The following is a 27,696-nucleotide window of genomic DNA, read 5'->3' as shown; positions in this document are numbered from 1 at the left end:
TCGCTTCACGTCGCTAGACGGTACCTACCGCACTATAACTGCAGTAAGCGGCAGCTCGCGTCATATCTGTAGCACTTGGCGTGCGAGCAACATTACAAGATAAGCGATAGTGACGAGAATTTGGTCAATATTTCTTTATTGTGTGCAGAAGAAGAAATTATTAATGGAAGACAAAAAAATAATTCCAAAGTCTAATAAGCTTTATTCAATTAGGCTTCAATTATGCGCTTTTGAATCGTCACTATAAATTGTACTTTTAAACTGAACTGACTACTGAATCTACTATAATGTTTCATAAAATTAGGGTTCTTGAAAAGAACATACAAGAAACACAACGGCCACTCTTTTCAATCATTAGAGTATTTTACAATGGCTGTAATATACAAAATAATTTAATATGTAAGGGTATGCATCTAATATAAATCAAATTATTAACTAATTAAATTAATAATTAAATTATTTTTATTTAGTTATTAAAATTAGTTAAATATAAGACAAAATCCTAAACTTAACAATTGACAGTATCCATACTGAAGCGACGCGCCGCTTGCTGTGTCGCACTAAGCGTCGCTGCACTGCGCGTCGCGATGCTGCGCGTCAAAATATTCTCTCGGAGGCAACTCTGCCGCGACGCGCTGTGCAGCATCGCTCTGGTGCGACATGTTCCATACAAAATGGTTGAAATAATATTTTGACGCTTAGTGCCGCTAATGCAGTGCAGTGCTGCGCAGCACCGCGCTATTGCGTTCCGGCCTTAACTGACCCGGCGGACGATGTTCAGTAAAAACAATAAAAAATTATGTACCTAAAATCTTAATCTTGAGGAATAATATAAAAGTCTTTAGTCTTACTCAACCAGGTCATAAAATTCCAAAAAATAAACAGATGCAAAGGTACTCTGCGTTTACGTCAATGTCATCCGTCATGAAACATTTCGTCAAACGTCAGAAATTTGAATATTGGATTTGATTTAAAATTTAAATATTAAACTATAATTTGACATGTTTGCGAACGGTAGTGCCGCTGCTGGCGCACTGAAAATGTTTCATTTCTTATTTTTGTGTATATTTGTACAGGATACTTTAGGCTTTGTAAGCAAAGGTAATGTATTAAGTATTCTGCTTTATTTTAATATAATTTCAAGCACATCATTCCTTTTTACATCCGTTTATAAAATTGTTTTCACAGTGTAGTATAATAACTGCTTGAGCTAGTGTTCTTATCTATTGTATGTGTTTTATAAAATGTTATTTACCAATATTAATACATAATACCTATATAACAGTAATTGTTAACGTGCGTGTTCCTTTAATAAATAATAAAAAAAATTAAAGGCTAACCGCTAATACGTCTTTTTGGTCCCATTTCTCATTTTTCTAAACTTTTTAGTGTTTGAATTATTTAAAGTATGATTGTATTATAATGATCATTAGTATGTATTGATTAACTTAAAACTTTTAGACTCTCCACCACAATGGAATGGGGTGTATACAGTCAAGGGTTTGTTGACCATTCCTTATGCAGAGCTACATGAACCATTTTATGCTTGGTGAGTTAAAAATATATAAAACTGTCAATTTCACTCTAAAAACTCATTGGCTTATGAATTTATTCTTATAAAGACTGACAAAATAAGAGCTTTGTAATCATTTATTTTTTCGCCTTTTAACACATCATGTATGTACCAATTTTTTCCTGAAATTTATGATATATAGCAATGTGAATTTGACACATGCTGAATATTCTAGCAGAAGAAGTTCTGGCAGCTTTTGCTGATTAAAAATATCTTGTTTAACTTAATTAAATCATACATGAAATAAGTGTTACAATAACATCATAACTTGAATTGTTTACGATAAAATATATAAATAGAAATCCTTACCAATTCAAGTTTAACCTAATCAAAAATATTATACTAAAACTTTTATGATTAAAGGCTATTTATTGAATTATAAAACTATGACAAGAAGACTCATTAGGAACAAAGAATTGCTGCACCAAGTTTTACAATGACAATATGAGCTTTGTTGTTTCTATACCCAAAATATAACCCAAGAGACATTCATTTATTTTGTTCATAATAAAAAAAAGTCTTGCAGATGAAATTTCGTAAAATCCGTTCTTAGCTGACCTCTACTCGGCGAAAGTAATATTCCAACCAAATTTCAAGTCTCTACACCTTATAATAATAATATTGACACACTTTTCACACAAATTATCTTGCCCCAAGTTAAGCATATATAGCCTGTGTTATGGGTTACAAGACAATGATATATTTAATACAATATACATACTTAAATAAACATAAATTCATTCAGATAAACATCCATGACTCGGAAACAAACATCCATATTCATCATATAAATGCTTGCACCTACCAGGATTCGAACCCTAGCTTAGTAGGTAGGATCGCTAACCACTCGGCTATACAGGTCGCTGGCTTATGGTTCCAGAGATATTGTGATGAGTGACTATATATGTGGAAATCTCTTATATATATATATACATATATATATATATATATATATATATAGACAAGTGCTGACCTGGCAAACATTGTTATGCCTTATAAATTAATGACCCCACACTTGCTAAGTGTATGAATTGTGATATGTAAAGAAATGTCATTGGCTGAATTATTTGTATTACAAATATATGATGAAATTACTATTTACAAAAGAGACTTGACAACTGTGAAAAAGCAGTGAGTATCTAAAATAAAAAAAATTATAACATAATAATCGGTTAATTTATGAATTGACAACTTACCATTGGTAGGCTGCCCTTGTACCAGATACCGGCTAGATTATGGGTACCAGAACAACACCTTTTTCTGCCGTGAAACAGTAATGTGTAAGCATTACTGTGTTTCGGTCTGTAGTGCGCCGCAGCTAGTGAAATAACTGCGCAATAGAGACTCTACATCTTATGTCTCAAGGTGACGAGTGCAGTTGTAGCGCGTAGTGCGTGTAGTAACTCAGAATTTTTGGGTCTTTCAATAATCCTGAGCGGCACTGCATTGTAATGGGCAGGGCGTATCAATTACCAGCAGCTGAAAGTCCTACTCATCTCTTCCCTTATTTTAATAAAAAAAATATATAGGCTAAGTCAAAAAAACATACTTTTTGGATATACTTAAACCTTGTCTGACACAGGCCGCATCTTATATTGTAAGTATTATTCCAATCTGTTCAGTAGTTTTCGCAGTATATCTGAACAAAATAAACAGACCTCCATTTATGGGTATAGATTTGACAAAATATATATTGTGCAACTGCCAAGTGGCTTGTGGTACAACTGCAGTATAGTGTGTCAGTAGACATTATTATGTTGTGATTTAGTAATTAGTTTAATTAGGTGTTACCACATTAACTGCTAGCCATGGTAAATAGCAATTTAAACATATGAGACAAACATCTAAGAATTTTGGAGATGCCAGGCCCATTGTGTGGCAGTACACATAACTCCAAACAGTAACAACATATTGTGACTTGAGTCAGGCCTGTCTCACACACTATGACAGTGTGGCTATCCAGTAAAGAGCAGTGTCGCACAGGCGAGCTTTGCCACCTACTTCACCAGTCTGACCGATCTTTTAAAAATGGAGACACATAAAAAGTTAAAATTTTTAGGCTTTCCAAAGACGCTGAAACAATTTAATTTATAGTGATTTTTATTATAATTGAATTACCATTCATAATAGCTAGCTATTTATTAGCTATACTAAGTAGTGGAGTTTGACTATGTTGTGGTGTTGCAATGCTTACATTATTATCTGCAAGTAATGTAGGTTTGACAACGAAAAAATATTGATTTAAAATCACTAATTACGATTAATATCTATTTATATTATAGAACAAACTGAGCAATTTTTATAAGATGACCTTATACTAGGTAGGTACAGTTTTAGGTAAAGAGGACAACCCTAATGTCATCAGATGAGAGATGAGTCACGCGATAGAAAGAGGGGCAACTTCTAGGTGACTTGTGTAGTTTAATAGCGCTATGCCATATCTGAATTACACCTTATTGTATGGCCGCAAGAGTCCCTATTTATTTAATTGATTTTGCGCAGTGTGGATTCTAAACTAGTACTATTACCCATTCTCTGCTTGGGTGTAGGTCGGGGCCCCCTTACGATATGTAGTATTACGTATACGTTTGTTCTGTGAGATATCCAGAGACCTAACCCTAGATGGACAACTTGCACCGGCTCCGCATATTCCGCGGCGCGAATATGCTTCATGCCCGCAATTCATGCAATCAAAAATTCCGGCGCTTTTCAACTTGGACATTAATAATTTGAGCCGCCCCGATGGCATTCTCTCAATAGTTATGCGGACATGCACGGTTTCCGTACCATCAATGAGACAAGCGGTCGAGTCGAAGGCCTTCGATTTGGTATGATACAAAGCGCTTATAGCGAAACTGCCATTCTATGAGCCTCCCGAGGGGCTGTGCAGTTGGGTCACTCGCTTTTTGGGTGATCGGAGCATGAAGGTTGCTATTGACAGTGCATGCTGTCACTTAAGATCCATAAACGCTGGTGTCCCCCAAGGCTGTGTGCTGTCCTCTACACTGTTTCTTCTGCATTACTATCAATAATATGCTGCAAATAAGCAATATTATGCAGAGGACAGCACAGGGTATCCTTATTACATTGGCCGTGCCAACATTTGTTAGGATAGCGTCGACGAGAACCGGAACAAACTTGTCTAAAATTGATACTATGCTTTGCGAAGTCTCGGAATGGGGCCGGCAAAATTTAGTCCCGTTTAACCCTAAGAAGACACAAGTATGTGCGTTTCCCGATGAAAATCTCCCATTGTCGTATCTCTTCGATTCATGATCATTCTTCTAACTGCCACAAACTGTATCGGCATACTTGTCGTCGATATATCGAGCGGCATTCAGTTCCATGGCAACTTGGATGAGAAAACCAAATTGGCCTCTAAAAAGCTAGTTTAGGTACTCAGTACCGCATACAACGAAGAATGGCTCGAATCATCGGCGATCAAGACATCTGCGATCGGCTTGAATCGCGTGTCGTGCGTAAAATTTCTTACTTCGTGCAGCAACATTGTGGGATCAATTACCAGCTACAATGTTTGTTTCCAGTGAATTCCTAAACTAATGTACACTTTTTAATGGGGATTAATTCATAGTGCAGTACAAGTGCAGTTTAGTCCAACTTGAGAGATGGGATAGTTATTGTTCCAAAGGACTTATGAAATATTATTGACAAATTAAAAAAAAATTGTATTTTATTTATTATGTATGTACAGAACAATGTCTGTCAGGTCAGCTAGTTCTTATGTAAAAAAATATAATGTAATTCATTTAAAATTCAAATATTTTTATTCAAAATAGGATGTGACATCACTTATTGAAAGTAAAAAAAAACTACCACCCATTCGAAAATGAATGCCTCAGGCCTGAGAAGAACGGGCGCAACAAACTCAGCGGGCTTTTTTTTTCATCAAAAATATGTTTACAAAGTAACATTGTACAATTAAACTTATTATTTAATAGCCTGAGGGTGGTCGCTCCATTCCCAATTTGATGTGTCATTTAGAAAGTCATTTATGTTATAGTAACCTTTACCACACAAATGTTTTATAACAATTTTTTGAATAACTTAATATTTTTGTTTTGAACATTTTTGGGATACTGTTGTTGTTCCTTTGGGTCTAGGTTATAAATAGCGCGAATAGCCCTCTTCTGCAGCACAAATATTGTATTAATATCGGCAGCGCTGCCCCACAGGAATATACCATAGGACATAATACTATGGAAATAACTAAAGTATACTATTCGAGCCGTATCTGTGTCAGTTAGTTATGTAATCTTTTTAACCGCGTATGCTGCGGAACTGAGTCTGTTCGCCAATCCTTCAATATGGGGGCCCCATTGTAATTTGGAAGCCAGAGTAATTCCAATAAATTTAGCAGATTCCACCGGTTTTATTACCACTCCGTTTAACAAAACACTTGCATCAACATTTTTGATATTCGGTACGGTAAATTTTATATATTTCGTTTTCTTTTATTTAGTAATAGGTAATTAGCGCTAAACCAGTAACTAATCTAAACTACTAAACAGTAACTCGTTCACTTCGTCATACATAGCTTGATTTCTTTTCACTTTAAAAATCAGTGAAGTGTCGTCCGCAAACAATACTACCTTATGTTTTTTCTCTATAAGATTAGGAAGATCATTTATATACATAGATAAAGAAGAGGAACGGTCCGAGAATAGACCCTTGTGGTACCCCTATACTCAGAGGAGTCCCAAGAGATCTCCCGCCATTCACGTCGACCTCCGGAATTCTATTGTTTGGATATTAATATAATATTGACATAATATGATGTTGTCGAACTTATTATAAACATCACAACTATATGCGAATGCAATAATTGTAAATTACTAAATTGACCTACTTGAACTAATTATAAATTTGCAATTTGAGTAAGATAATTTAGCTTATGTTTGGTCTAAAATGAGTAATAATACAGTAACTACTGTAAACAAGAATACGTTTCTGCGATAAATATTTAATAACTAGTCGACCGAGCCTCGCTCGGATTTTTAAGAATGTACAAAATATGACAAAAAAAAACTAATTGGATATCTGGATTTGAACCAGGATCTTCTTCTTGGATTCTCCGGATCACCCAATATGGGACATTGGGTGATCCATCAGAGCTATTATAGTCTTGTATATAGTGGCAAAATTTACCTTTGTATTCTTATGTTATTGTAGCTGTTTCTCATTATTACATGGATAAAATTACATTTTTTAAAATTGAAACTTAGCTAGATAGATTTCTCTCTCCCGAAACTACCTGTATACTAAATTTAATTAAAATCGTTGGAGCCGTTTACGATATTCAAATAATATGTATACAAGAATTGCTCGTTTAGAGCTATAAGATATTATTATAATATTTCAATTCGCACATTATTATTAAGTGCTATTATCACTTGATATACAGTCTATTATATATTTTTTGTACAATCTTTGCAGCGGTTGAGAGTTTGTTGACCGGAAAAACTATTATTATTAAATACATTCCTACATATTGCTATGATAAAGCTTGATCATATTATATACACAACTACATTATGAACTACCGTAGAGTGTCAATAGATAAAACATAAAGATAATAATATTTTAAAGTGATACTTCGGTCATATGTTTGAGGACTCAAAATCCATTTATATTTCGCTGACAGAACTAACAAATAAAATTATGTTATTCCTAGAACAGCCCGTATCCGAGGACTGTGTAATCTTAAATTTTTGGCAACTGGTAAATTTCGTAGGTACTAATGTAGGTATAAGATCACTCTTGCATCAATTAGTTGACAATTACAACAATGAATTCGTTAGTGCTGATATTTTCATTTATTCGAGAGCCAGTTCAAGTGCCAAATTAAAAAAATACTGGATAATATTTGATTTATATACATACATACTTTTAAATACCTACTAAACATCAAAAGTACTTTAGGTTAATATCGTTGGAAATAGTCATAATTTAGTGTACATTTGTGTAGATAATTATTTCTTTTGTTTTCTTTTTTGTGTTTATTAATTGTTTAATTGTTATAAATTTAATTAACTCCAACTAGCCATAATTTAGAACATTATTTATTTCTCTTTAATTTCAATAAGTATTGTATAAACACTTTTTCTATGTAGGTACCAGTTGAATACCTCAAAGTTTTACATAGTAAGATGTGGATAGCTTATCTGACTACAATTTTATTAGACTTATATGTTATTTCTTTATAACTTGTAGTTGTTTGCTTTTCCTAATAATAAAAAAAGAAGCAGATCTGTTATATACACCGGTCATGCTGGCGTCTCTCGCAAAGACCACTGCCGTAAGGTTCAATGAAAGCCCACCTTTAGGTGACTGACTTTTAAGTCGGCAGCGATTATGTTTTTGCCTTTATGTGTATCTTGCCGTGAGTTGAACCGTTACCTGGTCTGTCCAGTAAAAAGATAATAACAGATATATTAGATCGTTAGTGATTTTATCTCTATCCAGCCTAGTGAGCAGGCGGTCCGAGGTTCTTGTCTCCTTCCGAGACGCCCCGCGCCTGTGAGCTACATTTTCGGCCTCCAAGGCCCCCGCCCGGCTTCGCTGTAAAAGCCTTCAGAGCTATGAGCACAGAGGAGGTTTTTAGTCGGTAGGGGGTGTTTACACCCGAGCCTGACATATGGGCCCCGTTTCGGGGTCTTCAATACGTAAATGTATTTTACTCCTCTCGAAAAAAAAAAGAAAGTAATAAGTGTTTTCGCATATCAAAGCGCTGGCAGGCCTGTCTCACTCCCCGTGTAGGTATTGACATCGTAAGTACAAGCAACGGCCTCCACAGAGAGGCTATCCAGTAGGGACTCACGAGCGAGCATTGTTCATCACCTGGAGAAACATAAAATAGCAAAGCATATCATATCAAATCATTGCGATCCAAAATTGCTTCCTAAAAACGCTGAAACAATCTATCATAATAATAATAATATTTTAAAGTGATACTTGGATCATATGTTTGAGAACTCCAAAATGCATTTATATTTCGCTGACAAAACTGGATCTATTATATTCAATGGTCATGCTGGCGTCTCTCGCGAAGTAGTCCCTGCCAAAAGGTTTAATGAAAGCCCACCTAAAGGTTGGCAGCGATTCTGTTTTGCCTCTGGTGTTAGAAGAAAGCATACTTTTGTCTTGCCGTGAGTTGAATCGTTGCTTGTTTGTCCAGAAAAAAGACTTTGAGCGTATTGAAGCGTCGGCAGGCCTGTCTCTACAGAGAGGCTATCCAGTAGGGATTCACGAGTGAGCATTGTTCATCACATGGAAAAATATAAAAAAGAAAAGCATATCAAATCATTGCGATCCAAGATTATTTTTTAAGCTTCCTAAAGACGCCGAAACAATCTAATTTAGAGTTATTGTTATGATTATGAAATTATTATTCATGATGGCTACCTATTTATTTCCTATATTAAGTAGGTTTGACTATGTCGTGGTCTTACAACACAGAACTGATGAAGCATAACGTTCACCAAGTGTTGATGCATTAGGTTATGTTAAATTTAAATTCAAATATTTTTATTCAAAATAGGATTCAAAGTCACTTATTGAACGTCAAATACTACCACCCATTCAAAAGAGAACGCCTCAGACCTGAGAAGAATGGGCGCAAGAAACTCAGCGAGTTTTAATTTTATTTATTTATTTATTCAAGGTCCACCAACACAGAATATACAAGACAATTCATAAGATTATAAAATAAATTTCAAAAATCGTGTTCCTGCAATTACAGGTGAACACATAATGCACATAAGCATACAAACAATTTAGTTCTTAATTATATAAAAGTAAATTGAAGTCCTATAACGCTAACATGTCAATACAATATAAAAAGATAAATTAATTCCACAAATCATTACAAGCTACAATATTTTTTTTATATAAAAATATGGATTACAATGTGATATCGTACAATAAACATTTATACATAAAGAGCCTGAGGGTGTTCGCTTTATTCCCAGTCCGTGGTGTCATTAAGAAAATCGTTTATGCTATAATAACCTTTCCCGCACAAACGTTTATTAACAATTCTTTTAAATTTTGTAATACATATTTTGTTTAGTACATTTTCTGGGATCATATTGCAGAAGCATATACATCGCCCAACAAAGACTTACTAACTCGACCCAACCGAGTAGTAGGCATAACAAGTTTATGTTTGTTCCTCGTGTTAACATTATGAATGTCACAGTTTCTAGAAAATTCCTCAATGTGGTTATGAACATACAGTTTTATCACTCCTTATGGTAAATAAATATTAGACTTCTATTCTTAATAGGCTGTAACTTGAAGCAATTTGTAACGTAATTCATAAATGCATGTACATATTCTGTTATATCTATGTATATTTGTATTTAAAATTATTATCGTAAGGTCAAACATAATGATAAACTTCTGTTTACCAGCACAAGTTAAGTTAGTGATGATTTGTAATTACAAGCGATCGTTAATTGTATGAATAATAATTATTGATGTGTTAATAAACTTTAAACAGTTGCTTGTAGTATTGTTTAAATTTTTAGACATGTTTCTAGCAGTTGCCTTGGCGTAAAAGGCTATTATTTTCTCAAAGTTGATTCCATTTTGATTTCAAATGAATTTTGAATCCAGTTTCAATTAAATAATTAAGAGCCATGTATATTGAACTCTGGTTTTCAGTTTCCATGAGGCGAGCCTCTTGACCGTTTGCTCCATCGTATACTAGAGAGAGTTTGTTGACTGGTAAAATTATTATTATTCAATACATTCCTACATATTGCTATGATAATGCTTGATTATATTATATATTATGAACTACCGTAGTGTCAATAGATAAAACATAAAAATGATCTTTTAAAGTGATACTTCGGTCATATGACGACCTGTATAGCCGAGTGGTTAGCGATCCTACCTACTAAGCTAGAGGTCCCGGGTTCGAATCCCGGTAGGTGCAAGCATTTATATGATGAATATGGATGTTTGTTTCCGAGTCATGGATGTTAAAATGTATTTATGTATGTTTAAGTAAGTATATTGAATTAAATATATCATTGTCTTGTAACCCATAACACAGGCTATATATATGCTTAACTTGGGGCAAGATAATTTGTGTAAAAAGTGTGTCAATATTATTATTATTATATGTTTGAGGACTCCAAAATCCATTTATATTTCGCTGACAGAACTAACAAATAAAATTATGTTATTCCTGGAACAGCCCATATCAGAGGACTGTGTAATTGTAAACTTTTTGCAACTGGTAAATTTCGTAGGTACTAATGCAGGAATAAGATCACCGTTGCATCAATTAGTTGACAATTACAACAATGAATTCGTTAGTGCTGATATTTTCCATTTATTCGAGAGCCAGTAATTCAAGTGCCAAATTAAAAAAATACTGAGTATAATAAAAATGCAAAAATTCTAAAAGAAAATAACTCTGTGTGTTGTAGGTATGACAGCAAAAATGGCAAGTCTCGTATTGACTACTACGGCGGTATGGTTAAGACTTACCAGCTCTCTGCCGGCGTGTTCCCGAAGTTTGGAACATCGATTAAGGTAATATTAACAGAAACGGTATTTGTTTGATGTCTATTGATTGACATAACGCATTCACCTATGCATGGTAGAGCTTCATCTGCAACACCGTGTGTAGCAGTGGGAGGCTCGTTTGCACAGGATGCCGGCTAGATAATGGGTGGTACCTATTATACGGCGCCTTTTCTGCCGTGTAGCAGATATGTGTAAGCATTATTGTGTTTCGGTCTGAAAGTAGCTAGTGAATTTCACTACACTGGGCAAATGAGATTTAACATCTAATGCTAAAATACTTTACGGTAAGTACTGTTTATTAGAGTATAGACGATGAATCCAGAATTTGTCATCTTGGTTATTATATATTTTGTGTTCCAGATAGCTCCAGTGACGACAGAACACGTGCTGAATCAGGAGACATGTCTCCAGGTGAATGGCACTGACGATATGTCTGTCAACATTCAGTCAGTCCTGCCTGACATGACGGATTTTAAATTTGTGGGTAAGTCTTTCCTAGTAAGTTGTTGATCCATCAGGAGGTCTACTCGCAAAATCGACAACGATATATTCGGAAATCACATATTATTATTTTAATAATATTTGTTATGCATGTATATTGTATGGCAAATATATCTATACAACTTGAAACGATAATAGCATCGACAGCCTAGAAGGTGTCGTTGAGATTATCGTAAAAGTGACGTTTGATTATTTGTGAAATTCGAATATTCGTCTCTGACATTTTCAACTAAGTGTAGGGTTAGGATAGTGGTTCCGTGATAGGCGAATGATATTTAAGTTTACATTTAAACTTAAATTAGAAGGTGCGGCGTTTTGACACTATTATGATATGGCAAATGACCCTATCTGGTGTTTGGTAGGGTTATCTGCCTATAGTAGTGTCGATATCATTTTTTTGTAAGAAGCTGCCCAAATTCTCTCGCAACTCCAGACGAATCACAGGAGCGTAGCCGGCTTTTTAGCTATCTTAGTTGAAATGCATTGAAATATCATACGATGCGTGGTGGTTGCACGTAGAGCAAATGGGCCAACGAATATAAATTCGGTTTGTAAAATATGGCGTCGTTTGGCCGAGAATTGACTAATCGTTTATTGCAGGCACAGAAACAATGCAAGATTCGGACACGACAAAATGGCGGATGGTAATGACTGTCGGGGATAAGATTAACAAGTACACGATGTGGGTCAAGTATAGGAAGAGTCTACGCGGCGACTCCGTGCCAATCCCTGTCAGGTAACTTAAAGCATACTGTTCAAATGCTAAGTATGTAAGAAATCATATTCGAATAAAAATTTAACAGTCGAGTAACGTTCTAACTCGTCAACGTTTGAGGCAGAAGTGTGTCGACGCTAGAGTAGTATCGCCTTTTATAGACGTCTCTACCCTGTCCTCCTTGTTATATGTAAAAGGAGGACAAACTCAAATTCTCTTGCAACATAAGAGGAATCACAGGAGCGTTGCCGGCCTTTAAGAAGTTGTACTCGCTTTTTTTGAAGGTACCCCCTCCTCCTTTCACTTTCTACACAATAGAATACAAAATGTTAAATTAAAAAAAAAAATTATCGGCCTGTACTCATCAAGTAGAGATATCAAAATTATAAATGATGTTTGAATAGGTTTCTCATAAGTCATAAGCAATCTAGTGATACTCGTAAGTTAACTGTTAACCGTCATATAATCTCGTATGCTATCAAATTTTATTTGTGTATTAATCCTAGAAGTGAGCGTTATCACTTTAAAAACATAAATTGCTTATAATGTCCCAAAGTTATGGGACATGAAGGGAAAGTACCTTAAATATCGAAGATAGGCTATTTTACTGAAAGAAGACTTTATGTTATTTTTAAAACTTAGTAATTCTGCATTCAAAGATTTTCTAAAAATTACTTGCCTCGTCTGGGAATCGAACCGACTTAAATGTAAAAAAAAACACCCCTACTTTTATGATGCCAATCGAAAGAATGGCCAAAAACTAATAACTCTTCTTAAGTAACATAGTATTTTAAAAGCAAGGAACAACGTAAAATGAATATTTTCCTACTTGGATTGGTACGAATGGACCTATTAGACGGCCGGCTAGATCCACGGACCTTACACCATTAGCAAAAAGCGATACGATAACGTGGGCGAGTTAGAAACAGAATTGTGCCATATCAAATCGAGTATTCACCATAAAATGATAAGAAAATCAACAGGCACTGGACTCATTAAAAGATTGGCGATTTGCGTAAGGCAAGAGAGATCACATTTTGAGCATTTAATTAATTAATTTACAAAAAAATACCCACTTAATTGACTACTTACTTTTAAATGGCCGGCCATCTAATAGGTCCATTCGTACAAATCCAAGTAGGAAAACATTCATTTTACTTTGTTCGTTTCTTTTAAAATACTATGTTACTTAAGAAGAGTTATTTGTTTTTGGCCATTCTTTCGATTGGCATCATAAGAGTAGGGGTGGTTTTTTTTTACATTAAAGTCGGTTCGATTTTAGACGAGGCAAGTAATTTTTAGAAAATCTTTGAATGCAGAATTACTAACTTTTAAAAATAACATAAAGTCTTCTTTCAGTTAAATATCGTATCTTCGATATTTAAGGTACTTTCCCTTCGTGTCCCATAACTTTGGCACACATGTATATCTATAGTTAAATGTTACACCTAGTCTTAAGTGTGTGACGTTGTAATTTAAGTTCTATTTACTTGTGGAGGCTCATAAGTGGCCTTTACTTCCTTACATTTTCCTCTGTATTATATCAGTCAGCCCCCCTAATATAAATAAATAAATAAAAATTGAAATATTTATATTTTGTAGATATGAGATGAAGGGCTACAACACACTGCTTGGATCGCATTACGACCATTACTACATCGAGTATGAGAACTACAATATTGATGACATCGACCAGAACATCTTCAAAGTTGATGCCAGTATGTATCATTCTTGCTTTGAAGTGAAAACTTCTTTGGACACGTTTTGGAAGGGGGAAATCTTATGAGTTCGCGTCATCGACATGCTTATAGCAGTATATCTGTAGCTATACAGCTGACATATTGTGCAACATTAGTGCTGTGTATATCTTAAAAGTGAAATTGAATGGATTTAGTGAAAATCGTCGCTCGTCATCTTGAGACATAACATGTTACGTCTCATTTGCCCAGTAATTTCACTAGCTACGGCGCCCTTCATACCGAAACACAATAATGCTTACACATTACTGCTTCACGGCAGAAATAGGCGCCGTTGTGGTACCCATAATCTAGCCGGCATCCTGTGTAAAGTAGCCTCCCACTGGTTTTTTAATTTGAAAAAATAAATTGAAATTTATAATTTAATTGAATTTAAACATTATAAAATTTAAAATTATAATACTAAAAGTTCTATGGTTTCACTTACGTACGTCAACTGACATTGCCAGTCTTATAATCATTAACAATCAGGTGACCAGTATGCTGGTTGGCCCTCCTATCCTTTAACAAGTATTTAATTTTTTTTTTTTTTGCAGATATGAAATGTACATCGTTCCCCGGGCCTGGCACGAAGCATTACATAACTTTCAACCCGATGAAGGAGTTTGTTCACCCCGTGCATGATACTCTTCTCGATGATGAGTTCTCCAGGTATTGTGATAATTATGCAGCTGAATATATTAGAAAGTTTGAATGGATTATATAATTATAAATTTATAAATACGATTATTCATCATTATAATCAGCCGGATGACATCCACTGCTGGACAAAGGCTTCCCCAAATATCTCCATGATGATCGTTCCTGCACTGCCCTCATCCAACCCATACTGTAACCCCCTTATTCATAATGGTCAGCTAACTTAAAACAGCCGCTAAGGAGTGTTTTTTCTCATTCTGACTTAGGTCAATAGAAGAAGACAGAATGTGAATTAGCAATGCTTTAAGTTAGCAGACTATTATGACTAAGGCGGTAAGCGATTATTACCTAATATTATATACTCCTTTTGGGTATATAAGTCTGATGGGATATAAACGAAAACAGCAGACAAACATCTTAGACGCGAGGCGATAAATATCAAGTCCACTCTCTTTCCTTCGTTAACTCTCCAATTTTAGAATTAATATCTGACATTTCATCATACAATGCAATGGATATCCTCGCGCGGTGTTTCCAAGACTATACGACATGGACACCTTTAGAAAAAGAGCCTACACTTTCCTAAACGGACGGCAACGCTCCTGCTAGACCGCCGGTGTTGCAGGGGAATGTGATCTGGAATTACTGTTAATATCAGATGACTCGTACGCTCGTTTATACTCCTCTTTCATTAAAAATCATTCGCTAGTTAGACTCAATTGCACTTATAATAGTAGTTGAACTTTTTAAGTACTCACTGAGCACAACTTCAGGAAATATATTAAAGCTCCGCTGTCGAAGAAGGCTGACTATAGTATAGAAGATTATATACATGATAATGACGCATGGTTCTTGACTGGTTCTGCGCAGGCCACCTTAAATTGTATAATATTATATTAAATAGGATAAGTTGTTATATGATTTAAAAGATGTGCTGGGCGATTCTTATCAGTTCTTCTCCCCACGTCACAGCCCCAGTATGCTTTTGTATGTATTTTAGCATATCCAATCGTTCACAACCAAATAAAAATTTTAATATCAAAATACATTCTTGTGAAAAAATGTTAAATAACTGCACATGTCCAATTATTGAAAAAGTCTCACATACAAAATATCTAGGTGTCGTTATTCATTAAAAAGAAGAATGGATATGATTATTGCAAAAATGCCTACAACGAAAACCGCATTTGCAAATCGCCAGTACAGCAAGCTCTCAGCCATGCTTTATAATAGGGTAAACAAGGAAATATATATCCATTCAAAACATCTTTATGAATGTAAAAAATGCTAGTAAGTTGGATAAATTCACTTACTCATACAGAAACTGTAGAACTTTAAACACAATCATATTAATTTAACAGTAACACAAACATTTCATTATAGACATACTTATACAAGATTCATTCATTTAATCACAAACACACACTGACAAACACACTTCATGACGTTCATCAAATGTTGTTGCAATATGTTATGGTAAATAAATAGATTTATTATTCCATTCTACCTAACATAATCAATATTTATTATATCTCTTTCAACAGTGTTCACCTTGAAATAATATTCCAGATTTAAGTCTAAACACAACAAGCAGTACGAAACAGAGCTCGAACACACAGAACGACTGAACGTGTTCAGACAGAACCTCCGCTACATACACTCCAATAACCGTGCTCGCCTGGGATTCACGCTCGCCGTCAACCATCTAGCGGACCGTACCGAGGATGAAATAGCCGTACTTCGAGGCCGGACATATAGCGGACCTAATACTGGTAAATATATATAATGTTAGATGCGAACTCAATACTAAGCAATAATCTAAACTACAAACACTCAAACAACAGAACTCTGTTAGAATTTACTCTTGTCGTCAACCATGTAACCGACCACGTATACGATAAAATAGCTTCACTTCGAGGCTCTAGATATAAATACACTATATTTAGTGCACTTCGCCTAAGATTCATGCTCGCCATAAACTATCTAGCTAGAATTCACACTTGCTGTAGCCATCTAGCTCAAATTCAAGCTCGTTGTGAATCATCTAGCTAGGACTCATGCTCATCTTCAACCATTTAGCTAGGATGCACAGTCTCCTTCAACCATCTAAAGAGGATTCACGCTTGCCGTCATTATCTAGCTTAGGATTCACGCTTGCCGTAAATCATCTAGCTAGGATTCACGCTCGCCGTCATCATCTAGCTAGGATTCACGCTTGCCGTAAGTCATCTAGCTAGGATTCACGCTTGCCGTAAATCATCTAGCTAGGATTCACGCTCGCCGTCATCATCTAGCTAGGATTCACGCTTGCCGTAAATCATCTAGCTAGGATTCACGCTTGCCGTAAATCATCTAGCTAGGATTCACGCTTGCCGTAAATCATCTAGCTAGGATTCACGCTCGCCTTCATCATCTAGCTAGGATTCACGCTCGCCGTCATCATCTAGCTAGGATTCACGCTTGCCGTAAATCATCTAGCTAGGATTCACGCTTGCCGTAAATCATCTAGCTAGGATTCACGCTCGCCGTCATCATCTAGCTAGGATTCACGCTTGCCGTAAATCATCTAGCTAGGATTCACGCTTGCCGTAAATCATCTAGCAAGGATTCACGCTTGCCGTAAATCATCTAGCTAGGATTCACGCTTGCCGTAAATCATCTAGCTAGGATTCACGCTTGCCGTAAATCATCTAGCTAGGATTCACACTTTCCGTAAATCATCTAGCTAGGATTCACGCTTGCCGTAAATCATCTAGCTAGGATTCACGCTTGCCGTAAATCATCTAGGTAGGATTCATGCTCGCCGTCAACGTTATTAGCTAGGATTCATGCTCGCCATCAACGCTATTGATACTCATCTTCAACCATTTAGCTAGGATACACAATCGCCTTCAACCATCTAGAGAGGATTCACGATGGCCGTCATCATCTAACTAGGAATCACGCTCCTAATCTGTCTGTCAATCTGGAGAAGATTTATGCTCTTTGTCAAATATCTAGTTAAGCATCACGCTCGCCGTGAATCATCTAGCCAGGATTCACGATCGCCTTCTTGCATATAGAGAGGATTATGTTACTGGTTGAAATGTTATTAAATTATATAGAGAAGATAGCATCTAGAAATGATTCACGCTGACTTGTCATCTATCAATTTAGCCGACCAATTTATTAACCTTTTTTATAAGAAAAAACCGAGCAAGGCATTTACCTCATGGTTAATTGTTTGTCGAGTTATACGCCATGCGATTATTATTCGACAAACAATAAAAATATCATATTTTTCAGGTTTACCGTTCCCATACTCAAAGGAGGTAGTGGAGGAGATGAGTGTAAAACTACCCCCAGAGTTCGACTGGAGGCTGTTCGGAGCTGTCACACCTGTCAAAGGTCAGTATTGAACTTTTCTATGGGTATTGATTTGCTATGGTAGGTATACGTGATGTGTCGTGAGCAGTTTTCATTCATATATTTATCTACATGTAACCGTACGATTTTAAGTTTAGAAACCTCGATAAAATACTTCGTGTACCTTGTCTGTTCTTCTTTTTAATAGATTTTTTTATGTAAGAAATATTTAGATATCTATTATATTGAATAAAATTTGGCGTTACGTTGTTAATGAAAATTCAGTATTAATGTCTTTGTTTTCGCCCCTTTTTGCTCCCATGCATATTAGAACAGTGGCAGATTGTAAGCGTTGTTACCCAAATGTTGTAACCAACAATCCTAACTCAACTAATAGGTGCGTCATAGATATAAATACGATTGGTACTATATAAATTAATTAATTACCAGATAAATGCGGGTAGATATAGAAAGCGGAACCTTGGTAATATTGACGCCTGTGTGACGTTATAAGTTCAGGGCGTATCAATTACCATTAGCTGAACGTCCTGCTCGTCTCGTTCCTTATTGTCATTAAAAAAAACCTCTATTACGACCTATTTCTGCTGTCTTAAAGAGGCGGAGAATCCTCAGGGACTTCAAGTGGAATAGGACCTCTGCCCGCTTCACACTCCGGGTTTTTTGTTAGCCTAATATTTTAGAAGTATTGTTAATGTTCAGATCAGTCGGTGTGCGGTTCTTGCTGGTCTTTCGGCACGGTGGGGGCGGTGGAAGGAGCGCTGTTTCTTCACAACGGTGGTCACCTGGTGAGGCTGAGCCAACAGGCTCTCGTCGACTGCTCCTGGGGGTTTGTTTTCACGATTTCAATAAGTTATACTTTCGAAGCAGAAAATTCAATGTATATATATATAGACCAAAATAGCCCTTTTTGACTAGACTACTACATTACATGTGTGATGTATTCTATACTATATGTATAAAACTCTAAACTGATATCGAAAGAACGTTACCCGATCAGTAAAATGACACCATTAACTTTTAAAATCAAACGCGATGTATCCAAAATTTTGATTTAAATCACATAGGTACACTTATACACATAGGTACGTTTAGTATAATATAACATGTTAAAAGTTTTTTGATATCTGAAATAGTTACGGAATAATCAGCTGAAGGCCTACCATCAACTTTAATTATCGATTCAATTCCGAAGCAGTTCAGCTTAGGTACCTAAACTGAATCACTTAGATTCGTACCATGAAGTGCCTAAAACTGAAGTGCGTTTGAATCGCTTATGTAAGAATGAACTAAAGAAATTTGTCTGTGGTCCGCGGTGCGAGAAAGAGATGACGCTGTACAGTCGTTACTCTTTGCATAAGTCTGTTTCTCTTACTCGAACCATATGCGTTGCATTTCGAAACCTATAATGATATATGATTTTAGCGGTTTTTTTGCGTATAAATTACAACTAATATATATAACTATTATTCCTTATTAAATAATAGATATATATTTGCTTAATTGTTTTCGTAAAAATTAACTGATTAAAACCAGCTATGAACGCACCTCCATTGATGTTTGATTTGACATGAGCACAGAGTATATTTTTTTTCAATTCGACCTTGCGAACAGGCTCAAGCCAGGGGCCTTACTGCCTCGTTTATAGTATTTTGATTTTCGGTATTTATTTTCAGTAATTTGTTTTCCAAAAAAAGTCCAATAAATTATTCTCATCTCATCTTTCATCAATTCTATCTTCCTTTTCTGTATGTTTTCACTTTTTTTGTTAAGTTATTAACAAAACGATTCACTTTCCGCTAAGAAAATAGCAACTTTTTTTGAATTGCTCACTTTGACACATATGCTATACAGTTTAGGTTGAAATATTACCTCATGATACGAATGAATGAGCAAACTAAAACAGTTTACGATTCAGTTTCCGACTTAATTTGACGTCAACCTAAATTGGATAGCTCTAAAGACGTCGTGGTATGAAATAGAGAAGCGGTTCAGTTTATGTCGTCAAATGAATCGCAATAAGAGTTCATAGTAGACCTGCTGGTCGCACTTAACGATTACACCTGTATTAAAAATGTGTTCAGATTCGGAAACAATGGATGCGACGGTGGAGAGGACTATCGTGCGTATCAGTGGATCATGAAGCACGGCCTGCCCACTGAGGAGGACTACGGAGGTTACCTGGGACAGGTGGGTCTTACTCATTGACCTTTGGACACACTATCGGCCGCTTTCAATAACCTATCTATCCTTAGTTTAACTTACTAGAGGTTGACAAATCTATCCATTTCCGCTTACTTACATTTCAATAACCTATTGTCTAACATCTAACCTATAATGGACATAAGTATGGATAGATAAGATCTTGTCATTAAACGGTGGCAGGAATTTATCCGTAACTAGAGATGTTATTAAAAACGGCCGTAAATCTATATCTTAGATCATTTATACGTCTAGGGAGATGTTAAATGTCAAAAAAATTTACTTTAGAATTAACCTCTATTTAGAGCAAATCACGCACACTAACACAAAGTGTCATACAAATCGCAATTGTAAGACGTAGTTTGTTACTCACACTAAACTAAAATTTCTGACCTGTTTTTATCAATTGTCTAACAACAAGAGACTCTATCTAGGCGTATAAATTATCTAAGATCTACTTACATATTCGAAATGCAAACAATTGAGTTGACCAACTTGGGTGAGCGGGCGCGGGAACTGAACGCTTATTGGTCAGCTAACGATCAGAACATATTGTGACTAAATTACTGGGGGTTTTTAAGGCCTTGAAAACTTTAAATAATAACACATGACAGAAATATTGTTGGAATAATTTTTTTATTATTATAATTTGGTCGATAATTTCATGGCATTTATTTTAAACTTACTAATAAAAGTTGTGTATGTAATTGTGTTCGTGTTTATAATAAGTTACCGAGTAGCATTAAAAATTTAAATTCTAGATTATTTAAGAATAAACTAAATTATAATTGGCTAAATTTTTATAATTTCTATAGTCTTAAGGAATTTATAGACAAGAAATTATAATCTTTGTTGTACTTAGTTAAATATTTGCATGCTAGGTATACTGTTAGCAAAACTTTAACCTCATGTTTTAGGCAATGAATTATATTATTATTATTCTCTTTTATTATAATTTCACCTTGTTTCATAACCTTTTTATAAAAAACAATATAAATACAAAAAATTGAGTCCCGCTGGCATTGGTTCACGACAATTCCGCCGGTGATTAGGGCGACAGACTGAGGAACTTCCGCACGATGCGTGCCGTTCCCAAAACAGCTGCTTTCTGTAACTGACCCAGAATCCAGTTATTAAACGAGAGCCTCTTGAGATGATGGTCGAGGCTCTTTGCTATAAGACCGTTAACGGAAACGACTATTGGGACAATTATTGTTGAATTAACATCCCACATGTTAGTAACCTCGTGTGCTAAGTCTAGGTACTTCGACAATTTGTCTATTTCAGCTTTCACAAGGTTATCATCACACCGAACGGTGATATCAACAATAAATGCCCGACGCTCTAACCGATTTACCAGCACAATATCTTATTAGCAATGATAGTTCTGTCCGTGATGATAGATCGGTCCCAGTAGAGCTTGGCACAGCTGTTTTCCAGAACTAGCTCCGGAGTATACTTCCAGTATGGGACTTCAAAATGCACAAGATTGTATCGAAGAGCAAGTTGCTGATGGAAAATCCTGGCTACTTGTTTGTGTCTGTGCAAATCTCCATTGGCAAAACGAGAACAACCGAAAATAATATGTCTGATAGACTCACCAGAAGGATGGCACGCCGGACATATGTCTACTGTGCCATCCTTCATGATGTGTTTCCGGTAGTTATTCGTCTTGATAACTTCATCAGCAATTGCACAGGCAAATCATTCAGTTTCCCCAAAGAGGTCACCAAATCGTAGCCAGGTCACAGACGAAATCGTGTCTACATCAGGTTCGTAGAGAGCCCGGTGAAACCGTCCATGAAGCTCTATTCCCCCTCCATACATTCAAGCGATCTTGAGTACTGAGTATAAACGGTTTTCGCCAATTCTCTTTGGATAAAGAGAGCGGAGTAAGTCCATTGTCTATTGCCACAACTTCTCGATGCATTGCCCATTCTTTACGTAGGAAATATTCCCTGCGATTATACAGCTCACGATTATGCATTTTTATCTAGGGCGTCAAGCTCGGTCTGAGTCCACTTTAGTATGCCGAAAGTGTATATTAAAAGGGGCATTACCGAGCTGTTAAAAGCACGTACCTTGTTTCCACCAGACAGGAGACTTTTTAAAACTTTAGTTAGTCGATTAAAGAAACGTACCGCCACCAGCTGTTTAATGTCCCTATCTAAAAATCCGAGACATTCTGATATACCAAGGTATTTGTAGGTTTCAGTCGCACTAAGTGATTTGAGAAATAATGACTCTGAGAGTTGTACATGTTCGCTATTTACAACCCTGCCTCTGAGTACATGTTTGGTCGCACATTTATCCAAACCGAATTCCATTCCGATGTCATGACTAAATGTTTGCGTGATATTTAATAATGATATCAAGTCTTGTTTATTCCGTGCATATTACTTTAGATCATCCATATATAAGAGGTGAGAAATTGTTTCTCCCCGCTTACGAAACTGAAATCCTAACCTAGTATTCCTCAGTAGAACACATAAGGGATTCAGGATGGGCACCGAATCATAGTTTATTATTATTATTATTAAATAGTAATGAAGGAAAGGTAACAGACGTACATTAACTAGCATATTATATAGTTCTGAGAGGTTTTCAGTTTATTTAAAGTTTAAATTCTATATTGCAGGACGGCTACTGCCATGTTGACAACGTGACCCTGGTAACGTCCATCAAGGGATGGGTTAACGTTACCGCTAAAGACGAGAAGGCACTCAAGGTAAGGTTATAGTTATTTATGCAACTGTTGTGTAATAAGGGGTATTAAAACACGAATGTGATAATAGTATGCATGAGTGTTTTAATACCTAATTGTCAACAGTTGAATACAAGAATCCTCTATAAAAGATTCTGAAACAGTTAGCTTGCTGCTAACATTAAAAAAATCAGTCCTAATAACCACTACATCATCCAAACGAGTGTTGTAATGAAAACGGACGATATAGTGTTGTACTAAATTTCATTACAACACTCGTTTGAATGATGTAATGCTATTAGGAAATTGGGTGTTTTAATGCTGGCAATAACTGTTTTAGAATCTTTAAAAGAGGCTTTAAAGCATGGGTGTAGATAAAAATATTAAAGGTTTGATAAAATATGTACTATGGAAACAGCTAGAGTAATATGGCGACAGATATACAGATAACTCGCGAGTTGAATGCAGGGTTCAGGAATCCGATAGTGCTGTCCTGACCTAATTATCATTGACGATCATAATCATGAGTGTGTCGATAAATTTGAACAATGCTTTACAATTGTTTACCATTTGACACAAAATTAATAAATAGTCCTTTAGTCCCTGGTACGAGGGACAAACAAAAATATAAAAGAAACTCAACGGCCTCTATAATATCTCTAAATAGAGTATTATACACATAATAAATTAGTTTGTTAGGTGTTGCATCCAATATAATATAAGTCATGTCTAAATAATATAATTTGTTTCAAAAAAGTAATAATGAATTAAATGTAGGTATATGTATCATGTATTTGATGCATCAACCTTGAGAGCTTGATCTCATTGTTTGTCTTTAATCCCAGAAGTGAGAGATGTCGCTTAAAAATAAAAATCTTATAAACAAATGATTTTGGTGTGTTTCCAGCTGGCGATATTTAAGCACGGTCCTATATCGGTGGCGATAGACGCGAGCCATAAGACCTTCAGCTTCTACTCGAATGGAGTCTACTATGATCCTCAATGGTAAGAAATGTACTCAACCAAAGTTGAAGATGAAAATGATTGCGAAACTGAAGTGGCAGTGGGCAGGGCACATAGTTCGACGAACAGATGGTCGTTGGGACAGTAAAATCCTCGAATGGCGACTACGTACCGTAGTGTTGGTAGGCCTCCCACAAGATGGACCGACGATCTGGTCAAGATCGCCGGAGTATGAGGGCAGCTCAGGACCGATCGTCGTGGAAATCTTTGGGGGAGGCCTTTGTCCAGCAGTGGACGTCTACCGGCTGATGATGATGATATCTACTTGTTTTCAGTAAGAATAAGGTGGAGGAGTTAGACCACGCGGTACTTGCCGTGGGCTACGGCGTTCTCAACGGACAGAAGTACTGGCTGATCAAGAACTCCTGGTCCAACATGTGGGGCAACGATGGCTACGTCCTCATGTCGATGAGAGACGACAACTGCGGGGTGCAGGCGGCCCCAACATATGTTCTCATTTAGATCTGCAAAGTACTCGTTTACCCATCGGAACAACTTGGTTTCAGACACGGATTACTAGACATTTTGTTCCCACTATTTCTGAGGCTGACCCCCTTATTCATAATAGTCTGCTAACTTAAAGCATTGCTAATTCTATTCTTCTATTGACCTAAGTCAGAATGGGAAAAAACACTCCTAAGCGGCTGTTTAAAGTTAGCGGACCATTTTGAATAAGGGGGTTAGTGTTTAGTTAAATTTAGGTCGAAAATTTTAACTATTTTCCATTGGCAACAAGCCTATGATTATTGTGAAAATTAAAAACTATTGAGGCTTTTAGTATATTATTTGGTAAATTGAATAAAAATATAATGTATGGATAAAAAAAATTAAATTCTAGAAAGACCAATTTGGTCAAATTACCACAATCTATTGCATAACCTTTGAATTGCAATTTGTTTTAGGTAGTCTTTTAATTAGTCCTTTTTAATTGTACCTTTATTTACAATTACTTTGAATGTAAAAATGTTAAAAAAATCAGTAGGAATAATAATTGTTGCCTTGGCAAGAAGACTAGTTGGAAAAATACTATTTTGTTCATATTATGTGCAGAAGTATATTGTAACACGTTGTAACCATGTGCTCGTAATGTTAGCGAGGTATTCAATTATCAACAGTGGTCTTAAAATTATGCTTTCTCATACTCATTTAATAATTTTTAATTAATTGTCAATTTATTAACTACTTTCGCATTTTACTTTAACAGTATAACAATGAATTATTAAACAAATACATAAACAACACAAATTAAATATATCTTAATACGTCAATTTGACCGATTTGGTCTTTCTGGCTGTTTCGAAAATTTCGGTCTTAGTGTTAAAATATAAAATTTATTTTAATATCGCGTACGAATTTGACCAACTTGTTGTCACCATGGGAACTAACGGCGATCATTCTAAGGATCAGTTATTTTAAGATATACTTTTGATTTCTGTATTTTATAGCTGAGTAGTGAATTTAAATTTTAATACTCCCACGTAACAATTCTCATTATATTTCTAAGCGATTCTCTCTAATTAGACAGCAAATTGGTGTCGAGATTAGCAGCATTAAAGATCTTAATTTTCCATGGTATATTGGCAATAACTTGACTGATTATTATATAGTGAAGATTAAAAACTGGTCATTTATAAGACTACGAACTTTTGTAAAAGAAACATTTTTTTTATTTGCATGGCGCCAAGTAATTTACGCTCTCTATTAAAATTTTGACTGTTCTCTCTGTTTGAATCTGTTTGTCACTTTCGAACAGCCTAAACCTGGTTTCCATTCTGTAACGTGTAATTGACTCTTGAAACAACTTTTATTTACACTTTTTTTTTTATATTTATTAAAAGATTTTTTCGATATCATTGGGCATTTAAGATGTTTAATGCGCATTAGAATAAGGTTTTAAATGTTTTGTTCAAAGTGCCTGTACTCAATGTAATTGGAACTCATTAGTACTATTAGTTCTGATTTATTTAGATTGTTTTGCATATATTTTATTTTTAGGGAAGTAATAAAGATTTTTAAAGAAATAATTGTATTATTGTTACTATGGGTTCTATTATTGTATGGAACTTGTGTTTTTGAAGAGATAAATGTTTTAGCCGCGTTGGGCACTTTTTGGTAGGGGAAAATCTTATGGGTTCGCGTTACCGACATGCTCTTGACTGGTGCATGCGATAAATAAATAATTTAAAAATAAATATAAATATATGTAGTTATACACTTTTTGGATGGGTGAAATCTCGTGAGTTCTTCGCAGCCTTTTCCTTTGTAGAGCGGAACAGTTAAGTGGACTGGCCTCGATTTCTCATCTACAATCACAAAATCTTTCAGTATTTTCGTACGGCTACGGGAACCAGGAGCGCGGTGGAAGTGAGTGATCACCGACCATCGACTAGGAAACAACATCTTCTACATAACGGCCGCGATTCACGGCTATTGTTTTGAATGTTATAGTTAAGTTATACAACACATACCTTGAGCATTCCATTGCGTAGAGCCTATAACCTAAATCCAGATTTTATAGGCTTCTAAACTAAGACAAGGAAGAAATAAAATGAGGACTAAAGTGTCAGCTAATCTGGTACCGGCGGACACGTGGACGGTTAATTATAGGTTATTGCACTTTCAAAAGCCCATATCTCCCTTTGAGCACAAACCGAGCTGATTTTGTGGAATTACTCGGCAAATAAGACTACAACCTTATGTATCAAGGTGACGCGCACAGTTGTAATGCCGTTCAGAATTTTTGGGTTTTTCAATAATCCTGAGCGGGCACTGCATTGTAATGAGCAGGTCGTATCAATTACCAACAGCTGAACGTCCTGCTGGTCTCGTCTCTTATTTTCATAAAAAAATTATAGCAGTGGAATATGCTGTACACTTCCGTATATGACCAAGAGCTCCCTGTGATAAGCTGATCTTGTAATAATCGGCTTGCCTCTTTAGGTTTTGTATGAAAAAACCCAGAGGTTGACGTCTTCAACGTGATGTTGACCACGATGTTAGATGTCTCGGTAAAAAGACCCAATTCGCCATGAAGTGATGGATAACCTAGAAGGGTAGCGGATGGTGGCTGTCTTTTCACCAATATCAAGTCTTAAAACTTGTTCGCGGTCAGAAGTGTAAGAGACTGGAGACTTGCACTTGAGTAGGAACAATATTCTTCCACTTCTATATGCGGTGCCTTTAATTTAGCGCCATTTCGCAGACACCTGCGGTAGGTAAACATTTCGAGGAATGTGTGCAGACCTTGAATGATTTGCGGCAAAGAAAGCTTGCAAGCCTTGAACGCGCTTACGTTGAGAGCGAGTTCCCTTAGCAGATATAAGGTTTCCTATAAAAGTTTCCTCAGCAGCCCCGAATACACATTTTGCCGGGCAAGTTTGGCATTCTTCTGGTGGTTAATATCAATTTAAAATCATTGGTAAACAGTTAAAATCAAATATTTATACAGTAACAAACTAAACCTTAACAGAAAGCATTAATGTCTACTTTTATCGAAATACTTTTGTGACATTCCGAGTCCCGGATTTATATAGGGCTCAGGGCTATAGATAAGAAAGCACAATAGTTAATAATTCATGATAAATACATTTATGTTCTTTAATTATCTATACGAAAAGCTTTGATTGAGATTGATCGAGGGTATAGATTGAATATTCTACGG

General features: G+C 35.8%; 1 protein-coding gene across 1 annotated transcript; it reads left to right on the top strand.

Annotated features, from left to right (window-relative positions):
- Positions 1-974: 974 nt before the first annotated feature.
- LOC126969986 (digestive cysteine proteinase 1) lies at positions 975-26,059 on the top strand. The gene is made up of 14 exons (XM_050815644.1): positions 975-1,101; positions 1,462-1,549; positions 11,032-11,137; positions 11,492-11,615; positions 12,233-12,368; positions 13,950-14,065; positions 14,641-14,755; positions 16,313-16,515; positions 18,029-18,130; positions 18,809-18,935; positions 20,191-20,296; positions 22,947-23,036; positions 23,920-24,017; positions 24,311-26,059. The coding sequence occupies exons 1-14, from the start codon at positions 1,002-1,004 to the stop codon at positions 24,495-24,497; spliced, it is 1,698 nt and encodes a 565-aa protein (XP_050671601.1). The 5' UTR covers positions 975-1,001; the 3' UTR covers positions 24,498-26,059.
- The last annotated feature ends 1,637 nt before the right edge of the window (positions 26,060-27,696 follow it).

This window comes from Leptidea sinapis, chromosome 19, assembly GCF_905404315.1.
Source record: "Leptidea sinapis chromosome 19, ilLepSina1.1, whole genome shotgun sequence".
Taxonomy (NCBI): domain Eukaryota; kingdom Metazoa; phylum Arthropoda; class Insecta; order Lepidoptera; family Pieridae; genus Leptidea; species Leptidea sinapis.
The sequence above is the reverse complement of the archived record's forward strand: the minus strand, read 5'-3'. Positions and strand labels throughout refer to the sequence as shown.